This window comes from Pleurodeles waltl, chromosome 5, assembly GCF_031143425.1.
Source record: "Pleurodeles waltl isolate 20211129_DDA chromosome 5, aPleWal1.hap1.20221129, whole genome shotgun sequence".
Classification (NCBI taxonomy): domain Eukaryota; kingdom Metazoa; phylum Chordata; class Amphibia; order Caudata; family Salamandridae; genus Pleurodeles; species Pleurodeles waltl.
The window spans coordinates 1,168,759,143-1,168,777,973 of NC_090444.1; the positions used below are offsets into that span (position 1 = coordinate 1,168,759,143).

At 44.3% G+C, this 18,831-nt stretch overlaps 1 protein-coding gene across 3 annotated transcripts in view; it reads right to left on the reverse strand.

Annotated features, from left to right (window-relative positions):
• TBC1D32 (TBC1 domain family member 32) overlaps nucleotides 1–18,831 on the reverse strand; it is an 804,546-nt gene that overhangs the window by 485,435 nt on the left and 300,280 nt on the right. For all 3 annotated transcript variants that reach the window (XM_069235394.1, XM_069235395.1, XM_069235396.1), the window contains one exon: nucleotides 13,703–13,841. In XM_069235394.1, coding sequence (XP_069091495.1) covers nucleotides 13,703–13,841 — 139 coding nt within the window. The remainder of the gene's footprint in view (nucleotides 1–13,702; nucleotides 13,842–18,831) is intronic.

Sequence of the window (18,831 nt, forward strand, 5' to 3'; positions counted from 1 at the left end):
CTTTACTTAGTGCTTGACAAAAGGTCGAATGGATTAATTTCAGGTTCCATAAATCTGAATTATTTGTTGTAACCAATGAAGCCAACAAGTATTCTCTATATGTTGATTTGGGATCGTCTTCTAATGCCAAAGGGCATTGATTAATTTGTGTTCATGATTTGACCTCACACTGTGCTATGGTTTGATGGTGGAATATCTTCTTGCTAAAGACTGGTTTGTAAGGCCAAATTCCAATCTGACCTGAGCAGGTGAAGCTTTCTTTGGGTCCAGTTTGTATATGGCCTGGGGAATGCTGTTTGGTCCTGACGCACATTAGCGCTTTATCACTCTGGCCCCTTCCTCCACTGTATAGGTTCTAAGCACAGGCACAGTCTGATCCCCGGTGGCACTGGAGTGGACAGAAGTGTTCACTTTTTTTTTAACTGAGGTGGCATTGTTAGACCTACACCCCCAGTCAGTATTAGTATTAACTGACTGTGGATTATTAGAAAAGATTTTAATCAGATGTGCAACCTAGACTGCTTCTGATATACCTGAGCCATTTATTATTGTTCGTTCCTTGCTGATCCCATTCACTGATAACCAGAATGCTCTAGAGTTTGATCCATTAGAGTCAAAGAGAGGTTTTGTCCAGAAGGCACTTTATTTTGTTTTATGATCTTCCCAGACTTGTTTCTTATACTGCTTCCTCAGAGCTTTCACTTTTTCCCAGGCATGGGTTATGGATGAAGATTTGCTTGCGTGCTGGACAGTTCTTCTTAGCTCCTTTTTCAGAGCATGGCACCTAGCTGTAAGACCAACTGGTCTGATGGGCAATTGCTTCTTGAAGGCATTTATAAGAGACGGGAAGGATAGCAGGTTTGCTGAGAAAGAGGTCCAGGCAGCAATACTGGCACCATTGGAAGCTAGTATGGCTCCCAATGTGTCTTTAGCAATGTCAGCCACTCTCAATAATGAGTGGTGGGACCATTGCAGCCGCTTCAGATTGGTTGTGCCCAAAAGGGTGATTTCTGACAGAGCAGACAAATGCCTAGGAAAGTGTAAGCTTAACTGTAAGTTTTTGTACGAGTGGTCACTGTGGGTGGTATATTTAACCGTATATCTTTGTACATACTTTAGAAGGCCAAGTGAGAGACCAGTATAATTTATTGTCGATCTTGAATTTGCACTGAAGTGAGTGTACCTGGGTGGGATATCACCCTGTGTTCCACCATTAATCACAAGCAGACCCTGTTACTCCATTGACTAATTCTTTACCCTTGCGATCCTTTCATTTCTTAAGGTCTGCCTGCGGATCTACTGCCCATACGTCATTTTCAATTGTCAAGAGGTCATTGTCCACCGGGGTGAAAATTAGACTAGAATTAAAATCAATAGTTACAATTATTTCCCCAGTGGAATTCATAAACTTTATCTTGGAGATTATCTTATTCAATGTTGCTGGTTTTTTGGTGTACATTTGGGCTGACGTATACATTAAACAGAAATAATAATTTCAAAAGGTGCATGTGACGCCTGGTGAACATGAGGATTTCAAAGTCAGGATGTGAAGGTAATTGCTCTGAGGCAAAGTCTAGAGCTGTTGATACATGTACCGCTAGGCCACCCAATGGTCTCCCAAGTCCATGAGGTTTTCTGACTTCGACATAATAAGGGATGTAGCCTACCAACTGCAATAGTTGAATTTGCTAGGTTTCTTGAAGTGCAATTATCTCACATTTGCCCCATCTTGAGAGAGGGGTACCATTCTATTTTTTAGCCCTGCGATGTTCCAAGAGAGGATGGTTAATGTCTCATTCTGGGATGGAGTTGCCCCCAGTGAAGGAGTTGACACCAGCCAGTGCCATTCATCCTCTTTCCCGTATATTTGGTCTCTCTTATTTTGTTGAGTATTTGGTCCTGTAGGGTCACACGCGCTGTGTAACACTGAGTATACTGGCACTGGCTCTGACTTGTTCCTTGAGACACTAACTGGAATAAGCAAACGGGAAGGGTATTGCAGAATTGTAGGCTTAAAAAGCACTATGCCCCGAGCTTCAAACTGTTGCCTTGCAGTGAGTAATCGGGCTGCTATCTTCTCAGTTCTCCAGGTCGAGAGAGTTTGTTCGAAATGGAAATTGTCAGGTTGCAGGAGAAATTTGATTGATAGTAAGTCAAATGGTTTGACATGGTTCAATGTGGGTATTGCAGCCAGCAGCCTCAGAATGCTTCCTCTGATGAGGATGTCTGGCTGTCCTTGTGAGACGTACTGTGGGGTTAGAATGACTTGACAGCTTATTTTCTCTGTTGGGCTCTATTACTGCTGCAGTAGGCAAGGAGGGGGGAATGTCAAAAGCTGCATTTTGTGAATACCTTTTATTAGTTACACCCTCTTTGACGCACACAGCGATTTTGTTACGTGAAGTAGCTGCTGATGAACCGATGCTCTATCAAGTTGTAGCAACCAAGTCGTCTTCCTCCAGGGTTATAGGAAGTGAAGCATTGTGACCTGCAGTTGGTTCACAGTACCAGTGTACTGATTTAGTGCCACTACCAACCTTTATTCTTAGTCAAGGGTCCTCTTTTACTGCATTGGGAACATGTTGTAAGGTCCCTGTTGATACCAAAGGCACTAGCCAGTCTGATATTTGAGTTTGTATATCTTCGTGAGGACGATCTGACCGCTTCCTGCCCTGCGAACACTGCTCCACAGTTGGCTGCAAGCTGACAATTTTATGTCCTTTAGTCTGAGTGCTGGACACACTCAGCATTGTTTGTGATGAGTCCAGAGAGTCCCATGATGCCTGGTTGGCAACTGGCCACTTAGGTTCGATGGCCTTTACCAATTCTCGACAAATTCTCAGTGGACAATGCCAGTAGCTTCGGCGGGTGGGCAGGAAAGAGCACTACATCCCCAAGGTGGAAGTTCTGTGGAGAGGGATCAAACCAAAAAGTCTTGCCAAGCAGGTGAAATGTCCTTGTCGCCAGACCTGGCTGTCAAGGCGAGCCTGAAAGATGTCAAGGACAGGCGCCAACATAGTTGTCGCAGCTTTGGCCCTCGTAGAATGAGCTTGCAGATCTTCAGGGGATGTTTCTTGCCTAGTACAGAGGACAATACCCCTTGTTAGGGCCCTCTTCTGTACTCCAGAGCATCCCACAAATAAGTTGAACATCCATACAATGATCCCTAGTACTTTTAGGTTCCACCCGATGTAGCCCCTCCTTCTCTTTCAAAGGATGGGGCGGCAAAATATGCAGCTAGAATGAAGGACTGTTTAGCACACAAGGGAGTCATGACTTTTGGTAGAAAGGCTGCCAGATTCTTCAGCACCAATTTGTTCAGAAAAAAGTGGTGTAGGGCGCTAGCACAGACAGTGGCTCTAGTTCACTTACAAGATGAGCTGATGTGATTGCAATGAGGAAGACAATTTTCAAGGTTAGAAGATGCAGCGAGCAACTATGCAGAAGAGTGAAGGGTGTACACATATGAGGAAAGTTAAGGCCAAGTAAAAGTCCCACTGTGGCATCACAAGCAGGGTGGGAGGAAAATTGCATCATGCCATCAATAAAACTCATTGTAACAGATAATTTGAACAAGGATGGTTGGTCCAGCAAATGTAGAAAGGTCAACAGTGGTGACAAATAACATTTTAAAGTGCTCACTGCAAGGTCCTGCTAGGCTAAAGACAAAAAAAACAAAAGAACATCTGACAGCTTTGCTTTCAAAGGGTCAGTGCCTTGGGCATTGCACCCGGTTTCAAATTTGTCCCAGCTCCCAGCATAAATGGGTTTCATTTATGAGGTCTAGGGGCTATGATGACATCCATCACTACAAGACAGCTGGTCAAATGTAGTAAAACTGATGTCACTCATCTCCAAACATGGATGTGTAGATTGTGTTGATTCAAGTGGGGGTCCCTTCCCCGTTGGTGAGACCAGCGGTCTTTGAGGAGTGTCAGCCTGGTGGAAAGACAAATGCTCATCCCCAAGTGTTCTGCTGGCCCAGTTCAGGGGCTAAAAGGCTAACATGGGCCCTGTATTCTTTGATCTTTTTTAGATCTGGAGGATGGAGAGACAGTGCAGGGAAGGCTTAGGGTAGGCCCAAATCCATTCCAGCTGGAACACATCTCCTAGCAAGTGTTCTTGATGTTACTGAGCATTCAATGGTGACAAATAGATCTAGCAAGGGACCCCCCACACTCGAGGAAAAATATCCTGCACCATTTTGGGATCCAGATATCACTTGTGATTTGCGAGAAGCCCTCTGTTTAGTTCATCAACTCTGGCACTCAGGGGCATTTTAAAAAGTGGTTGGCAACCAGAAAGGTGCCCCAGCTTTAAAGCAACCTTCAGATACACAAACCATCCTGGCACAGGGCCCAGGGATCCATTCCATGCTGCTTGTTGCTATACCAATATAGCAAATGTGTTGTCTGTGAGACCTGCACAAGTCTCTTCTTGATGGATGGCAGGAAAACCTTCAGAGGCAAAAGAAATTGCCCGTAGATTGATGTAGAGCTGGCACACCACTGGGGACAAGAGACCTCTGATCTCTAGCTCCCTCTAACAATCCCCTAGCCTAGCAGTGATGCTTTCATCACCACTATCAGCTGTGGGTCAGGGGGATGAGGCATTGAAGGGCCTGCCATTGAAGAAACTGCAGTAGATCAGGAACCACTGCAGATCTCAAGCTATCTCCTTCAAGACATACATGGTGTTAGAAAGGCCCTGATGCCAGGCCCACTGGAACTTCAAGTTCCATTACAGAGCATGCATGTGCCACCTGACATGTCTGACAAGAAGATACATGAATCTAAGAGACCAAGGAGCCTCAGAACCACCTTCATCATTCCCTAGGACTGAGCCTGAAAAGTTCAGGATCACAGCCTGCATGTCCTGCACTTGCTACTGTGGAGAAAAATCAATGGATTACATTGTGTCCAGGATCACCCCAATGAATGGAAGCCTCTGCAAAGGAGCAAGATGCGTCTGTGGCTCATTTAGGGTGGAACTCAATGAAGGTCAAAAGTACCACTGTTGTCAGGAGGGTGTCAACAACTGACTATGGGAAGCCCGGCTCCAGCAGCCATTCATTGAGGTACAGGAGCCACAGACTCCCAAACTCCGAGGATGAGCAGTGACCATCACCATCACTTTCGTTAAAACCTAAGGGGTACTGATAAGGCTGAAGGGGAGAGCTGCAAACTGTAAATGCTCTAGGCCAACCCTGAACCGCAGGTAAACCTGGGATACTGGATGATGGGTATATCAAAGTACACGCCCTGCAATTCCAAGGATACCCACAAGTAGCTTAGGACCAGAGAAGATAACATCTTGGCCACTATGAGCAATCTGAAGTTGTCCTTTAGCATGAAGGCATTCAGGGGCAAGGCTAAGAATAGGCCCCAAGTTCCAGTCCTTTTCCACGATGAATCAATAGTGAGAGCACCAACCCCTGCATTTCTCTGAGTCTGCACACTCTCTATGGCACCTTTGGTAAGCAGCAGAAGCACCTCTTTGGCAGGATGGATACTCTAACCAAATTTGTTCTGGTATGGGAGGGCTATTGGGCAGCGAGGAGAGAAAAAGCAGTGCATACACTTTTTGAACAGTTTTCAAGACCCATTTGTCAGATGTGATAGATTGCCCATCTAGGAGAATGTGCTGGATTCTGCCTCCCATTGGTTAGGTATGGCTAAGGGTAAATTAAAATCTTTAATTGGCCTGTGTTGCAAGGAAGGAGGAGTTGGGAGGCTGGTGCCTCATATAGCCTAGCGGAAACATCCCTAGGGTCTCAGAAGGCTGCCTTCTGCCTATATGCCAGCCCTCTGGAAGTGCCCCTAAATTTCCATAAATTGAATACAAACTGATCAGCAGGGGTCAACAGCCCCTAGAAACGCACTGTAACACTGCTATATTTAAAGTGTTTCAAACCTGAGTTTACCTTCTCTCTGAAGAGCCAAGACCCATTAAAAGGCATATTCATTAGTGAAGGCTGTGCATTTCTGGTGAATCCAGGCATGTCTACGAAGGACAACACTGGTACCAACCATTCTGCCAAAGGAATTCATTGCATCCAGACCTACTTGGATACCATACTTGGCTGTTTGTTGCCCATCATGAATCATCGAGCCAACAATTAAGGTCCTCTTGGACTGCTGGTAAGATCTCATTGGCGATGTCCCACAGGTCATGTGTGTACCAGCTTAAAAGACAGACTGCGTTTACAGATCGCAGAGACGGTGGAGGAAAACATATGTTTACCAAAGGTATCAATCCTTTTCAATGCTCTATAAGGAGGAGAGTTTGGAAATGAGTTAGCATTCAGCTTACTAGTCAGGGCCTGCACAATAAGGCTCTATGCATTGGGAAGCTTGGTGAGAAAATCCAGGTGGCCAGACACCAACCTAGTACGGTTAGCCACCTGCCTGTTGACAGGTGGATAAGAATATGGTTTCGACCATGTAGTCACCACAATATCTTTGATGGTGTCATTGAATGAAAGTAAGGGCTGTGATGCTGCTGGTGGAGGTTGTAGAATTTGCACAAAAACATTTGTTTAGTCTCAATGGAGGACAGCTGTAATTCTGGCACTTTGGCTGCCCTCCTAACTACCACTGCAAATTAGGCCCTTTCTTCCATTGGTAGCCCATGAGATGAGTCGAGCTCTGTCTCAGGGGAGGTATCAAGCCGACTGGCTTTCCGTAAGTCAAAGTATAAGGCCTCGTCAGTATAATGAGGGAGGGCAGGCCAACCTTCATCCCATCCCAACCGTCATCATTATCATCACCATCAATATCCCAGGGTACACCCTGCTCAGGTAAAGGATCAAAGGCAGAGCCCAAAAGACAATGGAACCTCTGATGACGGTTGTTATGGGGAAGAGGTACAGGATTAGTGTTGGTGCATGACAAAAGGTTGTGCCTCTGTCATCTTAGAGTAACACTGGTCGAGCTTGAGCCAACTTCAGCTGAAGTTCAACATAGGTACTGACACTGGATTATCCAGCAGTGTTGAGGTGCCGGGTACCAGCATGGATCATGGGAACTGAACAGAAGGCTAAACCAAAATCAGTACAGGCCTGGTAACAAGTTACAAGGGAAAAGACAGCACCTGAGAGGGACACGTCAGCAGTAACCCAAATGGATGCCCTTGCAATTCCATAAGGCCTGAAGAAGCGTACTGAAAAACTGCAACATGACCTCTTTGAAGGCCTAGATCTGCTGCAGGGTCAGTAATGATTGGGGAAACTCGGGGCACTTCAGAATCAACTGAGGGATCAGATCTGTGGCCTCTAACCTAAATGCTGAGAGACTAACATTTAGGCACTCTCATATCTTCTCTTTGGAGTCTGTGCAGCAGCATAGGGTCCTGCTCATTTGTTTATGCTTGTGTTTTGAAGCAGACTTCGAGATACTGGTGGCCTTCAAAAGAAAAAATGGAGTCGGTCAGGTGTGATCCGGTGACTGGGACTGGGACTTGGCGCAGGATCTGTGAGACTTCTTTTTGTGTTTGGAGACAGACAACTTGCCTCCTGGTCTCAAATCGCCTTCCGGTGCAAAAAGGCACACTTGTCACATGATGTCAAGTTGTGTCCTGAGCCCAAGAACCAAAGGCACACTTTATGCAGATACGTGACCTACATCTGCTTCCTGCAGTCATGGCACGATTTGAACCCTTCGCTTTCAGTATATACATAATTTCCTAAAACACTGCAGAAAAGATTGACATCACTGGGAACCAACAAAGTCGAGAGACAAGCTCAGGTACCACATCAGAAGGCGTGGTAAGAAATGAAATGACAGAAGGGTGCAGGGGTGGCACTTGTAAGCAGCTCCACTCTATCTCTTACGGGGCAGTATGGAGTCGATACAGACCGGCATGACGCCAACTAGCAGTGCAGAGAACACTGCTATGAAAAAATTACAGATTCAGGCTGACGACAGGGAGGATATATTCTAAGGTGAGGAGTCTACAGTGAGAAGTATCAATCAGATAAACAATATTATAAGAAATCAAAACAGGGAATAATAGATAGATGAGGCAGAGGAAAGAGTGGGGTTAAAATAGAATGCTAGAGCTAAATAAGAAGCAGGAGGGAGAAATTCAAATATTTGCATGTAAAGAATCAAATGGAAGGGAAAGCAATTGACAAAGATAAAGTCAGAAGAAGCAGAGATGAACAGTATGCTTAAAAAGACAGGAGATGCACGTTTGTGATGGTCATCTGTTCAGAGACTACACACCCATGCTTTGGCTGAAGTCTGGTGTCAATTGAACTTGAAGAAGGCAGGGAAGTTGTTTCTAACTGGCATCAGGGAGAATGGAAATAACAGAAAGAGGAGTGCACAAAAGAGTGAGGCAGGGCCCACAAAAGGGACCTTTTGCACCGAGCGGAAACAGGAACAGGGTGAAGATAGATTCTAATATCTAGGGAGTAGGGTTAGGTGAAACGAGGGAAAAGTGTGTTGATGTTCCATCAGAACATTTAATTTTAATTTTAAGTTTAAAAGCTGTTATGTATTTTTGTGCTTACATGAAAGTCCCAAAAATGGGATAGGAGCAAAATATTTGAAATGACTGGGGCTTTTCTGGGTGAGGAGGGAATGGAGCAAGGGATCGCCCACAAATTAAGCACCACATAATCTTGGCAAGATCAATACAAGAAAATGTATAATTGGCAACCTTGTTCCTACACTTTATTTTTATAATGACTCTTATGTTTGTATTATTATTATTATTATTATTATTACTATGAGCAGCAGCAATTGAGAGCAGCCTTTCCAGCTGTGGTTGAGTTTTGGAACACAAAAAGAACATACAAGGGTGGAGGGTTATTACTCATGGGACCACAAACATTTTATTCTAGTATGTTTAAATAATTTTTAAGAGAGATATTTGAAGTAGCTCCAACTGCCTCGTGCCCACAACTGCCCCAGAGTTTCCTTCTTGAATCTCTGGATATATTTTTACCACTCCGGTGCTTCGAAGACTACTTGAGAGGCCTCTTAAATTTATGTTCCATTTTGCCCCTTGTGCAGCCCCTGCAACAGCGGGTCTGGTGTGACTTTAAGTTAAGACACCAGTGACCATATTATGTATACGGCACATAGCCCTGGTCTGCTGTGTGCGCACCACTCACTGGGTAGACGGGGAGACTGGTCAGTGCACTCTGTCATAGTTAATGTTCTGTCCCTAGAGCAGTTGCCCACCTGCTCCATCCTTGGGGACAGCACAGCCGTTTAAAGCAGACAGAGCATCTTTCACCTTGCAGAAGACAATCTGTTTGAGTTATGGGGACACATCAAGCTTCCAGAGGGTTCTCTGAAACAGCCCAGCTGACTAGCACCAACTGGACCTGCCTGAGCCCTGATACTGGATTCTGCTGGTGTTAGTGCTGATCCTCAGAATGCCTCCCAAGTCATGGACCCTTGGTTGGCATGAGTGGGTACTCCTGAATGAAAGGTGAAGATACAGAAGTTTTGGGTTCCTCATGTCCACAAAGTGACCTCTTTCCACCCAGAATTACCGTCCACAATGAACGCAAATGTGAAGCTCCAGTGAGACCTGCTCTTTACACCAACAGCAACAGCCCGCGTCAACCACCAACATGTATCTGCAGCGGCAACCCACTCTTCGCACTACAGCAAAGACCATCTGCGATACCCAACCTGCTAGACAATGTCCTCATCAAAGCCCCTGCCAAAGCAGACAGAACACATCAGTGGTACAAACCTGGTCCCTGTATCGACCCACGTTCAATCACAGCCGACCTTAACTTGTGAAATTTTCCTGGTCCAGCGCAACTAGATAACCGTGAGTTGAGCTTTGTGCTTTTTGATGCTATTTTCACTAAAACCCATATCTCTGGTTCTACTGGTTGGGTTTTTGTCGTTTTGGTGTCTTTTATTAATTCAATTTTAATCTATGTTCTAAAGTGGTTTGGAATGGTTCTTGTGTTGTGTTTTATGCATCACTCAACAGTAACTTGGTTAGCAGCACTCAACAGTAACTTGGTTACTGTTGAGTGCTGCATAAATACTTTATACATTGCTCCTAACTTAAGCCTGACAGCTTTTGCAGCAAGCCGCCAGAGGGTTAATCACAGTTTTATTTAGTGACTTTTGTGGCTCACCTTGATAAGGATTGTGTTTATTATTTGAGTGGGGCTTCTACAACCTCTCATCTAATAACCTGATTTCTTACATGCAGTAAAAGTTAAGGTGGTGCTGTCCTGTTGCAGATGAACTGGTTGTGAAACTGCTGAGAATAATATTTTATGCCCACAGTCCACAATATGTCTCATGCGGGTTTAAAATGCTGCAGTGAAATGCAGCAACGCTGAATTCTGACCCCAGAATATTATTTGGGACTAAAGACAATGAAGTATGAAATATCATGTATATATATGATAGTATGATTGTTCTAGCTACAGATGTGTAACGTGATGACTGACAGGACAAGATCCAAACACACTGAGTAACGTAAATAAAAAGTAAGTGAAGTTTTTTGGTAAGAACTCTAGTCTGACTGCTGGCACTGCAGGCATGTGGTCACATGCTGTTACGGTGACACTCTGACGCAGGGAATAACTGAAATGGACAGAGGGGGCGGGTAAGTATTTTTACACCAGGTGAAGGGTAACTCTTTAATATGGGACTTTTTAGAATGGTAGTAGAATTTGTAGTCATCAATAAGGCATATGGGAGTAGCCGAGGGTACAAAGGACAATGGCAGTTTGACCAAGAGATCCTACCTACTGCCAATTCCCCATTTTGCATGTCTATGCATGAACACTGCCAGAAATAGAGCAGGTCTGATAAAAGCTTATTTTGTACAAGCACATCACCAGAAAGGATACAGAGGGAAATAGCTGCTCAGCGAGGTCACTCTGTCATAGGTTCGCAAGGGCTGTGTCACCTGGCCATCATCCTAATGGTACATCAGGGTGCTGCCCACAAAGGTGCAGAAAAGGAGCAGTGCAGGAAAACAAATATGTGAGTAAGAGAGAGGGGAAAGTTTACAGAAGCAGCAGGTGAGATGGACTTTAGAGGGACTGATGCTGCGGTGGGAAAAAGAGCAGGTTATTCTACCCCTTCCCCAACTCCTTGACCTCAGCCAGAGACCCAGTGAAGTGCCAGGAGAAACAGCGGCAGTGAAGATAGGGAAATAAAATCGTTGCATGATTACTAAAACCAACTAGAATTAAAAGCTTTCACTGCTTCTCCAGTACCGAAAGGGAGGCCGCAGCAAAGGAAAACTGGCATAGATGTTTTAAATGTTTTTAGAAAATAAACCACAGGAACTACTCCTAGATTCTGTTGAGCGAGGTAACAGCCACATCTTAGCTGGGACAATGCTATCCAACTGTGAAAACGTATCCAGAGGGATCCTGAGCCCTTGGCTGTGTGACGTGACACCGTGGGATCCTAAAAGCTTCTGCTACGAACAGAGACTAACTTTGACAGGCACAGGCTCTTGATATTCTCACATGTGTATTATGAAAATGGGCAGAAAAGGTAAGTACTGCAGGAGACTGGGAAGAATCATACGGGGTGCTAATGAAGCTTCTGCCTGCTAGATGGGAAAGTCATGGAAGTCATTTGGGGGTCGCCAGGGGTCGCAGCTGCGACCGCTGGTCTGCCCTTTGTGACCCCTGGCACTGCCTTTTTGACCTCAGCCTTCAGAGGTGGCAAATTCTGTTCCAGGAATACAGGGGCAGCTCATCCTTGTGGAAGTCAGTTGGGTCTCCTCTCTTTGTTTTCTGTCAATTTTTATTACACTAACAGTGAATAATAGCATGGTATTCACTGTTAGTGTAATATAAGTGGGGTATAGTTAGCTTGAATATGCCCGTGGCAGCTGAGGTAAGTAAAAATGTCTTTAAATGTAATTTGTGTGTGTGTGTGTGTGTGTGTGTGTGTGTGTGTGTGTGGGTACCTGTGTGTATGTGAGAGTGAAAATGGAGGTCAAAGGGCGCGTGATGTCACTTCCGCTACCCCTGGCATTTTGGTAGATTGACGTCCATGGAAAAGCTAAACGTTTTCTGTAAAGAGAAAGCATGTGTTCATTAAGACAGAAGTTAATGTTAGAAAAAAGGCAGGTGCAGCCATGTGGGAGTCGTACATTAAGAAAATCCTGTGGTTTGATGCACAAACAGTGCTGATATACTGCCTGGGTGTGGGTTAGTCAGAGTTAAAGCTTGGACACCATCCAGGCACATCATGATATATGATCTCTCTCATTCCCTTAAACAGAGATTCCTTTGTCTATTGCATATATGCAATGGAGTGAGTTAATTGGGTGGCCACACTATTAAACAGGTTTTAGTCTAGGAGACTAAACAAAAGTGTATAGAATAAGTGCACCTGATGGGTTCGATTTTATGGTTTAACGTACTTACACAAAGATTTGAAAAAATAGAATAGCTCAGCCCATTAAGCTTGAGAGTCATCTGTATACCTGGCACTGCCATGGTTGGCAAATGTCTGCTGCTCTGTCTACTTCGCTTGTTCCATTCACGTACTGGCTGTCTCTTTTAGCTACACAGGTAGAAGTTTCCTCGACTGATTCAGCAACTCCTAATACAGTGCAATTTTTGCATCATTAGTAATTTCTTCTTGTCTTGCCAGAAGGGGTAGACTAGAGTGGCAAGAACGTTAAAGCACAGCCGTGAAGCAACATCTGTGACTGTTTCCTTCAGTGTAAGATACTTTTGGTGTACGTGTCTGACGCAAGATAGTGTAAGGCCCTCATTACAAGTGCCCACTTAATCCAATAGGGGCGGTAACAGCAGTTGCTGTCCCCACTGGAATTAGAAGATAACGTAGAAACTTTGGGACTCAATTAACTTTTATCCAGAGACCCCTTCAGGTGAAAATCTGGACAAAAATGAAGAACTACTGGGTGAATTTGACTTAAAATTGCGATTACTGGTAATTTCTTATTTCTTAGTGGATACCTAGGGACCAACTGGTAATGCCCCAGATTTTCCATACCCCCGGAGTTACTGGCACTGGTGTCTAGAGGGCAGCTCCGGCCCATCTATGAGACCAATGCTAATGAGGGTCTAATTGAGGATTCAGGGGGTCAGGCATACATTCTTATTATGTTAAACCCCTTCAAATTCGCTCGATTATTCCTTTCTCTTTCATCCAGCAGTTATACTTTAACCTGGATAATTCCCAGTAGCTAAGCAGAGTTCAGTGAATTACCAGTCTGTTAATATAGAACTGCACGGCCACACAGCCTTTGTCACTATGTGATCTAGGAGCTTTCGATACACAACAGCCATATTGGGAGAACTAAACAATTAACCAGATTCTCTAAAGTGAGCCTGCTTGCTCAAGATGACCCATATACTAGGTGCACCTAAGGACTTACGTAAGGGTGGCCCTCCTTCCAGCCACAATGTCAGCAGACACGCAAAGAAGCCACGATGTGTAACTATGGAACAAACATAGGAATGTGCTAATGTATCCACTTTGCTCCACTGTGGGTATCCTCAATTTTCCTCTACACCACTCCAACTCCTGCTAAGGTGCAAGCTCAGGGGGGACCAAGTTTCAGCATCACTCCTTTGACGGAAGACCTTTGCTCCCAGCACCCCCCACACCAATAATTGATCATGATAAATAGTACATGACTGCAAAAAACTGAAATAAAACGTGCACACTTCACCTTTCAGTCTTACCCCCAAGTGTGCTTGACCAAAGCAGCCTACCTGTAGCTTTTGTGTGAACCTGCTGAACATATAGGTAACACACTCATTGATGGCTCCTGTTTGCTGAAGAAGTAAAAGCCCTCTTGGAGTTGCAGCAAAATTGAGCAAATTGTCTAGCAAAGATTCTTCCCAGAGAATGCTGAAAAATAAAAACAAAGAATAAATTAGCCGGCTGGACAACCTGTTCTTCCTCGGATAATCAAAGCCACAAAGCATGCCTCAAAAAGAACGACGCAGGCATCTAGTTCATGAATACTATTAATACGCCAGCTGTTTCATGATTGAAAGTTTCATTGTACAGCTGAACAAAATGCCGCCTATTCAACTGCTGGAAAGATGCGACATATGATATGGAAATTGTGCTTCTGTGCTAAGCCAAACGGAATGTTGACAGACACAACAGGGAATGGTATTACTGACCTTGCAGACAAGTTATTTCTATAGGCTGGTAAAGCATCACCGTCATCAATAATCAGAGCCTATTTACCACCAACAAAAGGAAGCTATGTAGAGTGGCTAGGTACACAAACACTGACTAGTTGTGCTGGGTGCGCGAGTCACCAAAATTACCATAGCCAGTTTGAAGGTCGAAACACAGAATACATTACACACAAGCTGGGGCTTGATACCAGCAAACACCTGTAGTATGAATAATGCACACCAACAGTTATCAAATTCATGTTCTTTCGACATGCTTTTTAAAGCTTTGTTTTAGCACAATTAGTTACTTCCTGCACGATGAAAATCGTGGTGCGCCACGATAACACCATAAAATATACTGATTAGTTATTTTTTTAATACTTTCAGCTTATTGAATAAATGAATAACATGAATACAAAAAAATGTTCGCCCAAGGCATCATGGCGCAAAGAGCTAAATTCACACTACAACCGGGAGAAAACTCAGCAGAACAGATGTTTTTTTAATGTCCTCCCGGAAGAGGATTCAAGCATTCAAGTGATGTACAAATATTACAGATATCTGGGCTATTGTAGTGAGTGACTTATACGTAATCTTTCGAGATGGGTGGAAGCCCAACTCGATCACCAACCAGAATTCTTGCCAGGGTGAACCACAAAAGTCACTAAATTAACTTGTGCTTAACCCTCTGATAGGCTGCACAAACTAGTAAGGCTTAAATTGTTTATGCGGCACACAAACAGTCATAAAGTAAAAACTCAGCATAAGATAAATCACAAACCGATTTAAAAAATGGACCAAATTTAAAAAAATAAAATGATATAAGAATGGTAACAATCACATTAGTAAAACAATAGAATTCCATTGTAAGCTTTTTAATGAAAATAGCAATAAGAAGCAGGAAGCACCACTCGCGGAAATCTAGTCACACTAGACTAACAGAAAGTCACAAGTTCAGGCTGACGGCAATGGAGTGTGAGTCGGATACAGGGATCAGGTTAATCCTGCAGAAACGTTACCTTCCAAACACTGGGGCACGTGGCTCACTTCGCTTTGGAGGAGGCCGCAAAGAGGAGACTTTTGGTGTAAAGAGTAAGTCAGGTATGACGGAGGGATGTTGCTGTAGCACGCAGAGCTGGTCGGCACTGGAGTCTCGCGTTGGTTGATCATCTTAGATGGTCACTCTCGGCATAAACAGCAGGTCTCAATAGAACTTCGCATTGGCCGTCATGAAGGGCAGCAAACCTTTGGCACAAATTAGCACATTTGGGGGTCATGAAGAACCCAAACATCAGTATTTATACCTTTGACTTCAGGAAAAACTCTCACTGATGACAGCCAAGGGTCCAGGACCTGCGGGGCACATCTTGGGGATTGGCACTCACTCCAGTGGAGGCCAGTGCAGAGCTCAAGCAGGTCCAGGTGTTGTTGGTCAGCTAAGCAGTGTCACGGGGGTCTCTGGAATCTTGCTCTGTCCCCTGTAGCTCACAAAGAAGGTCAGCTAACTTTCTCTTGAGGTAACACTGGATAGCATGGGATTAAAGGAAGCAGTTCCAATATCCCTTCTTGAGACAGCAAAACAGTCCTGAAAGCGGCAGGACAGTCCTTCTGAATCTTCCACAGGTCCAGAAGTATTCTCATTAGTGGTTCTTAAAAGTCTCATTTTCATAACTAGTGTCAGCCTTTGTGTGGGTAACCTACCACTCATAAATAGTTCTGTTCAGTTCTTCCCCTTCCCCTTGCCTCAAACTGTGAAGGGTGACAAAAGGCAGGACAGTTCTTGTGTCAGGTTTGTTTTTGAAGGCTGCAGGCAGAGACATTTGACAGCTCCTCCCAGCCATCCTCTCAGGAAGACCCTCTACCCACTAACCTAAGTTCCTTTGTCTCACTGTTTGCAAACAACACACAAACCCTAACAGCAGTGCCATTGTTAGACTTGGCAGCTCTTGGTGTGGTTTCCCTGTACTTTTCTGCTTCTGACCTCCTGTTTTTTGATCTTGCTATAATTTGTTTTTGCTGGTTTTGATACTCTGTGCACTTTACCACTGCTAACCAGTGCTAAAGTGCAAGTGCTCTCTGTCTAAATTGTATTGGTGCTTGGTTTATCCATGATTGGCATATTTGATTTGCTAGTAATTCCCTAGTAAAGTGCACCAGAGGTGCCTCGGGCCTGTAAATCAAATGCTACTTACTAGTGGGCCTGCAGCACTGCTTGAGCCGCCCACATGAGTAGCCTTATAAACCTGTCTCAGACCTGCCATTGCTGTGTCTATGTGCAGTTTCGCAATGCCAATTCGACCTGGCAAGTGTACCCACTTGCCAGGCCCAAACATTCCCTTTCACTACATGCAAGTCACCCCTAAGGTAGGGCTTAGGTAGCCCCATGGGCAGGGTGCAGTGTATTCTAAAGGTAGGACATGTACTGATGTGTTTTACATGTCCCAATAGTGAAATACTGCCAAATTCGTTTTTTATTATTGCAAGGGCTATCTTTCCCATAGATTAACATGGGGACTGCCTTTAAATATATTTTAAGTGCAGTTTCCCAGCTAGAGATATAGAGTTTGGGGTCTTTGAACTCACAATTCAAAAATACATCTTCTGGTAGAATTGGTTTTCAGATTGTCTTTTTGAAAATGCCACTTTTAAAAAGTGGGCATTGTCTTGCTTAACAATTCTGTGCCTCTGTCTGGCTGCTGAATACACGTCTGGATCAGACTGACAGTTGGGCTGTTTGTGAATTCACTCTAGACAGTGACACAAAGAGAGCTGAGGCGTGTCTTGCATTTCCTAATTAGTCTTCCTGGGTTAGAGTGGGAGGGAGGAGCTGTTACCTGCACTTGAAAGTGCTGTGCCTGTCCTCTCACAATACAGTCTCTGACCCCTTGTGTGTGTCTGGGGCAGGGCAAGGAAGAGGCAGGGTCTTGTCCACTACAAAGACTTCCCTTTGAAGTTTTCCAACTTCAAAGGCAGAAAAGAGTATAAGTGGTGGACCAAAAACCCCACAACTTTACATTACTTCTGGATCAAGATGAGCCTCTGCCAAGGAGAAGAGCTTGATGCTTGAGGAGGACCTGCCACTCTGCCTGTTTCTTTGCGGTGTTTGGCTGCTGCTGCTCCTGCCTGAACATGGAAAGGACTGCTTTCTGAAATCCTGATTGTGAATTTTCTCCAAGAGCTTGGGCTGAGCTTGCCCCCATTCTGAAATCTCAGGGACATCCAGGACTTCACCTACCAGAGCCTGGACTCTTCTGCTGAGAGTCCTGACTTGCTAAGTGGTACCAAATCCAGTCCTGTTCCCTTAGAAGTGGGAGCCGGTAATCTGCGAGGGAAAATCGATGCAGCACCTGTCCCGCAGCTGAAGAAATGACGCATCGCTGTTCTCAATGCGGATCCTTCGAACAGTGAGTCGGAATTTTTCATGCATCAACCCTGGCCGCCAAAATGGTCAGCATCACCACACGGACCTGAGGCTGCTTGTCTGGAAATCGACGTATCCCTTCCCTACAAGGAAAGAATTGATGCATCACTTACCCGGCGGAGAAAGAATTGACGCACTGCCTCAATTGCAAGTCAGGATCTACGCATTGCTTGCTTTCCGAAGCACGCTCACCCGTGTGGCTTTATTTTTGATGCATACCAGGTACTTTGTGCTAAAACAACTCATCAATTGATTTCTAAGGATTAAGACTCTTTTTACTTTAAAAAATCATATCTTTGCTTGTGTATGTTGGATTTTTGTCATTTTGGTCTTATTTGATTTAGATAAATATTGGCTATTTTTCTAAACTGGTGTGGAGTCCTTTTGTGGTGATTTCACTGTGTTACTGTGTGTGTTTGTATAAATACTTTCAACAGTGCCTCTGAGATAAGCCTGACTGCTTGTGCCAAGCTACCAAGGGGGTAAGTGCAGGGGTTATATGAGCTGTTTATCTCCCTTACCCTAACTAGAGTGAGGGTTCCTACTTGGACAGGGTGTAAACTGCCAGGTGGAGACCCCATCTCTAACAGCCATTCACAGTCATGTGACCCAGGACACTAATAGAAAGGCATTGTTGGTTGGAACAATAATATGACTACTTTCTTAAAGTGGCTTTTTAAAACTAATTTAAACTTTGACTTTGCTATTAAAGAGAATTTTAAATTACAATTAAGTTTGTGTGTAAACATAATTTCTCTACCTACTCCCAATCTGAAGTTAGCACTTATTAAAGATAATAAGGTAGCCCAGTTTTAGTCTATGGGAGAGCTAAGGAAATGTAAAACTTAAATACACATGTCCTCCTTGTTAAATGCCATGCACCCAGCCCTGTGAGCATTTAGGGCCCAACTTAGGGGTGACATATTAGTATTAAAAAGGTAGGTTTAGGCCTGGCAAAAGGTTTATTTTGCCAGGACGAAATGGCACTTACAAATTGCACTACAGACTGCAGTGGCAGGCCAGAGACAAGTTAAAAATGCTACTTTAGTAGTGGGTGACGCAATTAAAGCTGCAACCCACTAGTAGCATTTAAATTACAGGCCCTGGGTACATGTAAACCAAATACTAGGGAATTACCAGGAAATTAAATGTACTGATCGGGTGTCGGCCAATTTTACAATGTTATAGGGGGAGAGCACAAGCACTTATCCCTCAATGGCAGGGAGAAAGTGCACAGAGACCTAAAAGCCAACACAAACTAGCTCAGCATAGGAAAGCAGAACAAGGA